At 41.3% G+C, this 9589-nt stretch overlaps 1 protein-coding gene across 1 annotated transcript; it reads left to right on the forward strand.

The window, feature by feature from the left end:
- The first annotated feature begins 539 nt into the window (after positions 1-539).
- Positions 540-6419, forward strand: LOC133130515 (B-cadherin-like). The gene is made up of 10 exons (XM_061245157.1): positions 540-623; positions 751-891; positions 985-1140; positions 1479-1652; positions 2112-2240; positions 2415-2600; positions 2752-2996; positions 5091-5233; positions 5330-5554; positions 6199-6419. Exons 1-10 carry the CDS (start codon positions 540-542, stop codon positions 6417-6419), a joined length of 1704 nt encoding a protein of 567 aa, XP_061101141.1.
- The last annotated feature ends 3170 nt before the right edge of the window (positions 6420-9589 follow it).

The following is a 9589-nucleotide window of genomic DNA, read 5'->3' on the forward strand; positions in this document are numbered from 1 at the left end:
TGCAGGGGGGCTGGAGCCTATCCCAGCATACATTGGCCGAAAGGCAGGAATACAACCTAGACAGGTCGCCAGTCCATCGCAGGGCACACACACCATTCACTCACACACTCATACCTATGGGCAATTTAGACTCTCCAATCAGCCTAACCTGCATGTCTTTGGACTGTGAGAGGAAACCGGAGTACCCGGAGGAAACCCACGCAAACACAGGGAGAACATGAAAACTCCTCACAGAGAGGCCCTGGCTGACAGGGATTCGAACCCAGGACCTCCTTGCTGTGAGGCAGCAGTGCGACCCACTGCACCATCCGTGCCGCCTGAGTGAAATTAATTTTCACAAAATAGGCTTAACTTGTGAGGCACGAATAGCCGCCAAAAACCAGCAGATGGCGGTAGCATGCAGATCCTATTTATAATCCTATATTGTGTCTTTCATTTTAAATCCAAGTACTAAACTAATGTTAAATACTACTCTTTTTTTTTTTTTTATAGAGACAAATGTAAAACTTGGACCCAAATTCTCAGATGGCCCAAAGAAGATGTCCACAGACACAGTGATTTCTGAACCTGGAGACAGTCAGCATGACCATCAACACAAGGTGGGCAGCATCACTCCTGTGCAGGTCAGGATCACTCCTGTGCACACACACACACACGTACATGCACAGGCATGTACGCACACACGCACTCTTTTAGGTGCTGTTACGATGAGCTGATATTGGTATTAATTTGATTGCAATACTTCCTCAGCCTCAGCACTCTGCAGCTCTTCCAGTGCTGATGTTTCCACGCTCTTCCAAAGGGCTGAAGAGGCAGAAGAGGGACTGGGTCATTCCCCCCATCAACTTCCCAGAGAACGACAGAGGCCCCTTCCCCAAACAGATGGTGCAGGTAGGTGCCCGGCGCTTTGGCTTGCCCATTTCAGTTTGGTTACAACTCAGTCAGGTTTTACTGACCGATGCCTGGTTGTTTTTGTGTTCACAGATCAGATCCAGCAGGGATAAGGAAGTGCCGGTGCATTACAAAATCACTGGGCCTGGGGCAGATCAGCCCCCTGTTCAGCTGTTCAAAATTGACCGAGACTCTGGCTGGCTCAGTGTCACACAGCCTTTGGACCGAGAGACGCAAGATGAATATAAAGTGAGTTGTTGTTTTGCTTTTTTTTCCCAGGAACATAAAAGCATTTTTTGTGTTTGGTTGAGTCCCAGCTGCAACTTCAGGCCAGTGTAGTCCATCTATTCAGGAACGCTGGGGATCACATGCTTGTGTCAGTCAATCACTTCTTTGATCAGGGTTTTTAGCAGCTATTGGTCAATGATCAATGATAGAATCGAGGGTACATTTCTGCACGACACACGTGTCTGTAAAACTGTTGTATCGTCTGTCTTCAAATGTCATTTTATGTTTCGTTTTTTTGTTTAATACCCTCGATTTTTAATCTTTTTCTCTCTCCTTGGTACCCTCTTCCCCCTATCTAGCTCTTTGTTCACGCTGAAGCAGTGGGTGCAACTACTGCGGCCGAGGATCCCATGGAAATTATCATCTTTGTGATCGATCAGAACGATAACAGACCCAAATTCACTGAAGAAACCTTTTTTGGCGAGTTAGCTGAAGGATCCAAAGCAGGTAGGCTCATCTCAGGGCAAATGTCAGTATGGTACAACAGAAGCATAGTCTTTGACAGCAGTAGCAATATTCACTAGCTGGGTTGACTGCTCAAGATCCATTATCACAAACGGCCATGGTGGTGTTGTTCTGTTGAATTAGATACATTTTTGTTTAATTGCTCATGCTGATATTAATTTGCATTCATTCATTTTCCCTCTTAAGGTTTTGAATTTATGAAGGTGACCGCTGTTGATCTAGATGCACCTGGTTCAGCTAATTCTGACATTAGATACAGAATTGAGAGCCAAGACCCAGAGAGTCCATTACGAGAGATGTACTTTATTAACCCTCTAACTGGAGGGATCCAACTGAAGTCAGAGGGGCTGGACAGAGGGGTATGCAATCCACTTATAACAGGATCTATATGAAAAAACGACAATGATTTTAAGACAATGTAAAAAAGCGAATCCAGTGAGAGAACCATTGTGCTTTTCCTTTTGCAGAACTTTCCTAAATATACATTGGTAATTAGCGCTGCTGATATAGAGGGGAACGGCCTCTCAACCACCTGCAAAGCAATCATCACAGTAACCGACAGCAACGACAACGCTCCTCAGTTTGACCCAAATTCAGTAAGTGAGCTTTAACTGGGACTTTTCAGTTATGTGAAGTGTGCTATTCAAGTCTTTCCTATCCATAGTGTGGTGGGCTGTGCAGTTTCTGTTAATGTTAAAGAAGCATCCTTTAAGTTGAATTGTGTCTTCTACTTTGTGTAACACACATTCTGTAAACTTTCTCTTCCATAGTACACAGTGACTGTCCCTGAGAATGAAGTGGGTGCCCTAGTGGTGAAAATGCCAGTGACTGATGGGGATGAACCTCACACACTAGCCTGGTCAACTAAATACAAGATTATTGAAGGAGACAATGGAGGGTTCTTCAATGTTACCACTGGACCCAGCAAGCTGGAGGGCATTATTACTACAGTCAAGGTGAATATCCATGCTCTGGAGACCGAACATCTCAAAGGATCTCTGATCCACATAATAGTTAATCTGCTTTAGCACCAAACATTCATCAGACCGTAGCCAAATTTTAAAGGATTTATACATTATTAATTGTATATTTTCTGTCCCCAATCAGGGCCTTGATTTTGAGAAGAACGCAAAGTACACCTTGTTGGTCACCGTGGAGAACGATTCCCCGTTTGTCACCAATCTGCCCACCTCCACTGCCACAGTTATTGTGAACGTGAAGGATGTGAACGAGGCTCCAGTGTTTAATCCAGTCGAAGAGGTGGTCATTAAACCAGAGAACCTGGAAACTGGTGCTGACATAATTGCATATACAGCAACTGACCCTGACACGGCAAGAAATCAGAAAGTGTGGTAAGGGAATGTTTTTGAGAATACGACATATTTTAACATCGTTCATATGGAATAATCAGGGTCATTCATTTGTTTACCACAGCTTTGCTTCATTAACATGCGTTCATATGACTCCACAAATGCTGTCCTGCTGTCATGACACATTTCCCTGATCTCATTCACCATTCTAATTTTGAATATAACTGCTCTTGACTTTATTAAATTGGAAATTAATCCACTTGCAGTTAGGGTTGGGTATCGTTTGGATTTTATCGATTCCGGTTCGGCTTATCGGTTCCTCTTTCCAATAACAATATGGCTGAAAGTGTCATTTTTAGACGGCGCAAAAAATAAAAAATAAAAAAAATGTCTTTTTTAAACTGTTTACCCTACAGCCAAGGGTATTGTTTCATTCAAATGACCAAACTCAAGGTCTTTTTAACAAATTAAATGTAATAAAAATACATCAACTCAAATTTCCACAAAGTCAAAAATGACGTGGCTAGATAACATCGCGAAGAAACTTATGACTAGAAAGATATATCTTTTTTTAAATCCCCAAAATATAGAGATAATCATTAATCACCTTATCAAATATAATTTCAGCTATTCTCATATATTTACATGCTCCTACTCTCATCTCATCTCCTTCTTCCTCATTTTAACTGCTGCATTTTCTCCTGCTCTGCATTTTGCCTGGTCGCCATTTTCCCTCACAAAATGAAGCCACACTTTTAGCCGTTTACCGCGTTCCATCTTCCATCCTATGGAAACGGAAATACTGTAGCCGTGCAGGAAATGAACAAATCCACACGCTGTTGACGTATGACCTAGCCTACGTTGTCGATGGTAGATAGGTACTGGGCAGATGTGTATGTTTTCAATAGGGCTGTTACGCTTACATTCAAACTCAATTTTAAAGTCATATCAGTATATATATATTAATTGCCATGTTTCAACGTGAAAGCGAACATTTGTTTATGTTTATTTGTTTATGTAAAACAAATGTTCGCTTTCACGTTGAAACATGGCAATATATATATATATATATATATATATATATATATATATATATATATATATATATATATATATATATATATATATATATATATAAAACCATAAAGTATGATATCGTAGATTATTTAGTTGCCAAAACTAAGTAAACCGTCACCCAAAAAAAAAATCCGTAGCAATACGCACTCACTCATTCGCATTCCGTTTATGAATCACTCGCGTTTACGGCGCCGTTTCCGTGGTTTTGGCGTAACAGCTGACCGGCCACTAAAGTCACTAAAGTTACAGTAGTTAGCCAGCTTATAATTACGTTATATCCGTATTCGTTAACGTCAAGTTACCCGTTACAATCCGCTGGTACTAGCTACCGAACATACGTGAACGTTCGGTAGCTAACCTAGCTAACGTTCGCTTATGGGAAAGTGAGGTAAATCTATTGCTAAAAAGTTGTTGTGAGGCACCCTTAACACAATCAACTTTTGTCACTAGTTTCTAGAATTAACTAACAATGTACATATAAACTGTAAATTATATAAACATGTAGCCCAAATAAATTAAATGTGACCCACTGGGAATGCTTGTTTGTACCACCACCACTGGCACAACTGTCATCTCGAGCAGATGACATCGCTTCGGGAAAATCTTAATAATATTAACCAGTGTTTATGGAAAAAGATCACTGAAATCATTTAAAGTATAGTGTCAATATTAATTATAAAAACCTACTAAATTTCAAAAACACAATAAAAAGGGGAAATTCACTTACCTAAATCACACGTTGTAGTGACTACGTTAAAGTGCTATTTTTCCCGTTGTAGCTCTGTAATTATACTCAGATAAAACATCTGTTGAATGAAGGTGCATATCCAAACGCCTAAGCAAACTAACTATCAACAATTATTATTTCTGCTATAGTTGTTTTATCCTCGGGTAAAATGCAAGTCTCTCTGCGTTATATGGATGGAATATTGACGCTTAGCGACGCTCCCAACCCCACACAGTCTGATTTCAGTGCGGGACTATGAATTCTACAAACTAGTGGTTGAGAGGGAACGGAAACCATTGAATTGAATTGAATGTCAACCCTTTTCCCTGTAGGTATAAATCGGGCAATGATCCAGCTGGATGGCTGAACGTCAGTGAAGAGACTGGACTTATCAAAGTGAGGAGCCCCATGGATAGAGAATCTCCCTTTGTCAAAGGGGGCAGATACCGGGCCCTCATCCTTGCCATTGATGACGGTATAGTCTTTTTTTTGTCTTCTTTAACCATTGATGCTTCCTTGTATCCATTCAGTACCGTGAACTAAGACCTGCCTCTTTTTTTTCCCCCAATAGATGAAGTCCCTGCAACGGGAACCGGGACTCTGCTGATTGAGCTGGAAGATGTAAATGACAACGCTCCCACAATCGAGGAGAGGGTGATCACGATCTGTAACCGAGAATCTCAGCCCGTGACGCTGTCCGTCACTGACCGAGACGGGCCTGGATTCACCTCCCCTTTCCGGGTGGATCTACAGGGAGTGAGCGCGAAGAACTGGACCGCTCGCATGAATGGCACAAGTAAGCAAGCCTGTTTACCAGATTTAGCTTTAGCGCCATCATACTTTTCTGACAGTCTGTCGGCATATGCTCCAAGATCAACACTTAGTCAGCTGCTGGCTTATCTTAGGTTTCCTTGATGAAACATTAAGTATCTGGTGAAGTAACTCTATTTTTCATGCTCGAAACTTGGAACGCACTACCTTAAGAAAAGACTCATTAAAAAATTTAAATAAAATCTTGCAACAACCTTTTACTTTACTGTTTTAATTGTATATGCTTTCATTTTACGTTTTAATTATGTTTTAGTTGTATGTGTGTTATTTAGCAATTCTGTGCTGTGTAAATATTTTTTAAAAGCATTTACCTATTCGAATAAAGCTGTTATCTGAATTGCTGTTCATTACATTCACATATCTACCAATAACAGAAAGTTGACTATTTTGGGTAGCCTGGAGCGTAGTGGTTAAGGTACATGACTGGGACCCTGAAGGTTGGTGGTGTAGCCACAATAAGATCTGTGCAGCTGTTGGGCCCTTGAGCAAGACCCCTTAACCTCATATTGCTCCAGGGGGGGATTGGCCCCTGCTCAGTCTAATCAACTGTAAGTCGCTTTAGATAAAAGCGTCAGCTCAATAATGTAATGTTTTATTTATTTGTTCCAGAGACGGGCATAATACTAGGACTGAAAATCTTTTTGGACCAGGCTGACTACAACGTTGTACTCCGTGTATATGACAACAACGGACTGTTCCAGGAAAACACTGTCCTTGCAAAAGTGTGCGACTGCAAAGCAAATGACTACTCGTGCGCCATTAATGCTGTGGCCGGTGTAGTCCTGCCAGGAATTCTGGGAATTTTGGGAGCGGTCCTGCTTTTACTCTGAGTAATTCAAAATTTTCTCTTCAGCTGTACTTGGAACACACTTAGTCTGCAGTATGAAATCATCAGAGGTTTTTGGAGCGCATGTGTGCAAATGTATCCTCTCAAATTGGCAGAGGATGTCGCACCAAGTAAATGGGGCAAACAATTATGATTGGGCCTTCCAAATTAGGTGTAAAAATGTATTCTTGCTATTTCTCACAATGTCCTGTAAGAGGCTAAATAAAGCCTCCAAACACAAAACCAACTAATTAAGAAAGACTAACAGCTTGTCAAAATGTTGGGAGTGGTGTGCCCACGTAAGCAGAAGACATAGAAACGTGCGGACCGAATATAAAAAACAAAATTAATAGTACTGTCCAAAATGGTATACTTTTGCTAGTAGTGTGTGTGACTGCTTGTGTGGTGTCAGTAGTGGTATATTTTGGCCTATGTTGCTAGTGTTGCAGAGGTTGTGTTGAAGCAGAATTCTTCACACTGAGAAATGCCCAAAACACTGGGGATGGAACATCAGAAAAGGTTTCTGTGCGTGGTAAAAAAGGTTGTTTTTTGGTAAGTTCCTGTATTTTGCTTGTTTGTGTGTTTTTAAAGAACTTTTTGAATGAGTTAGAAATCAGATACATTTTTTAAATGCTTTTGATACATACAAGCTATGTTCTTGTAACCGGTTTTCTGCCTTACGATTATTGTTGATGCTGTTCACATGCAACGCAGCAAGGATGATCCACTAGCACTTGCAGAAGTGTTGTGATGAGATGTACAAATATTTTTGAATAAATCTAAAATGAAAACTTTTCGCTGTGTTCATCTTGATATTGATGCCATGGTGGTGGCGGGTTTCCCAAACTTTTTTTCTGATGCGACCCCAAACAAATTTGGGGTCGTTTAAATGATATAACTAACTCCGGGCTGCCCAACCCTGTTCCTGGAGATCTACTGTCCTGCAGGTTTTCACTTCAGCCCTAACAAAGCCACACCTCATTCAACAGCTTCAGATCTCATTGAGCTACTTAGTAGGTAATTAGTAGAATCGGGTGTGCCAAATTAGGGTTGAAGTAACAACCTACAGGACGGTAGATCTCCAGGAACAGGTTTGGGCAGCCCTGAACTAAATGAAGTAACTCCCCAGATATGACCTCTCCACAACACCAGAGGGTGCTGTCCCATCACTGGGGACTGGGAAACCACGGTCTTCACAGTTCACAACTGAGGGTTTATTCTGCTGGCCTATCAAGGTTTCTTAAACCACATTCATCACAGATTTCAAAACCTGAGGGAATATACACTCACTGAGCACTTCATGAGGAACACCTGTACACCTACATGCGATTATCTAATCAGCCAATCGTGTGGCAGCAGTGCAATGCATACAATCATGCAGATATGGGTCAGGAGCTTCAGTTAATGTTCACATCAAGCATCAGAATGGGGAACAAATTTGATCTAAGTGACAATGTTGAATGATTGCTGGTGGCAGACAGGGTGGTTTGAGATGATGGTGATCTCAGAATCTGCTGATCTCCTGTGATTTTCACTCACAACAGTCTCTAGAGTTTGCAGAGAATGGTGCGAAAAACAAAAAACATCCAGTGAGCAGCAGTTCTGTGGGCAGAAACGCTTTGTTAATGAGAGAGGTCCGAGGAGAATGACTAGACTGGTCAAAGCTGACAGGAAGGTGACAGTAACGCAATAACCACACATTACAACAGTGGTATGCAGAAGAGTATCTTTGAACACACAACGCAATCATAACTCTAAATGGATAGGCTACCACAGTAGAAGTCAAAAAAATAAGTCTAATAAATACTTGATACAGTGCTCAGTGAGTATATACACAGTGCAGTCTGCAAGTATTTGGATTGTGGTACAATTTCTGTTCTTTTGGCTCTGTACTCCAGCACATTGGATTTGAAATAAAACTATGAATATGAGCTTAAAGTGCAGACTGGCACCTATAATTTGAGGTATTTGCATCCATATTGAGTCATCCAATTTTAGGGGACCAAAAGTAATTGGACAGCTGCCTTCCGAAACTGTTTCTGTTGAGTTGTTCCAATGACAGTCAAGGAAGCCATTATGAGGCTGAGAAATAAGAACAAAAACAGTCATAGACACAGGCCAAACAATAGGCTTAGAAAAATCAACCATTTGGAACATCATTAAGAAGAAAGAGAGCTTGACAAGCTCAGTAATTGCAAAGGAACTGGTAGGAAGACATGTACAGTTGATGACCACAGAATTCTCGCCATGATGAAGACAAACCCTCCAAATCTATCGGTCTGATAAATGGAGCGACATGGCTCAGGCAGTAAGAGCAGCTGTCTGGCAGTCGGTGGGTTGCCGGTTTGATCCCTTGCCCGGGCTGTGTCGAAGTGTCCCTAAGCAAGACACCTAACCCCCAAATGCTCCTGACGAGCTGGTCGGCGCTTGCATGGCAGCCAATCGCCGTTGGTGTGTGAGTGTGTGTATGAATGGGTGAATGAGAAGCATCAATTGTACAGCGCTTTGTATAAAGGCGCTATATAAATGCCAACCATTTATCTGTCTGATAGATCAGAAACACTCTTCAGGAGGCAGGCGTGGATGCGTCAGTGACTACATTCTGCAGAAGACTTCAAAAACAGATCTAGAGAGGCGACACTTCAAGATGCAAACCACTAGTTAGCTGCAAAAACAGGATGACCAGCTTACAGTTTGGGAAGTCGTACCTAAAAGAGTCAGCAGAGTTACCTGGAATAAGGTATTGTGGGCAGCAAAGTAATGTTCCAAACTTATAACCACGCTCTTTATTCTTAATGATGTTCCAAACGCAATGACAGACTCCATCGGCAATCAAAAGCAAATCAAAACTAAATACTGAAGGCTTTCTTAGAAGCAATTGAATACACCCGACTATTGAGAAACAGCTGAGAAGGCAACTGAATTACTTTTGGTCTCCTGTAATGGGGGGGAATATGTATAAGAAGGGAATGTAATTCCTACAGGGATCACCCGATATGGATGTAAATATCTTCAAACTAAAGGTGGCACTCTGTACTTTAACCCCAGATTAATAGTTTCATTTCAAATCCAATGTACGGTATTGTGCAAAAGTTTTAGGCAGGCGTGAAAAAATGCTGTAAAACAAGATAACAAAATGCAAAGTGAGTGAATCAAATCAATATTTGGTGTGAC

The sequence above is a fragment of the Conger conger genome, chromosome 6, assembly GCF_963514075.1.
Source record: "Conger conger chromosome 6, fConCon1.1, whole genome shotgun sequence".
NCBI lineage: Eukaryota > Metazoa > Chordata > Actinopteri > Anguilliformes > Congridae > Conger > Conger conger.

Bases quoted from the DNA above. Each gene is read 5' to 3' on its own strand.
- LOC133130515 (XM_061245157.1), top strand. From the start codon at position 540: ATGTCCACAGACACAGTGATTTCTGAACCTGGAGACAGTCAGCATGAC. The intron at 2,241-2,414 runs GTAAGTGAGCTT...TCTCTTCCATAG, and splicing joins CTCAGTTTGACCCAAATTCA to TACACAGTGACTGTCCCTGA. The intron at 2,601-2,751 runs GTGAATATCCAT...GTCCCCAATCAG, and splicing joins GCATTATTACTACAGTCAAG to GGCCTTGATTTTGAGAAGAA.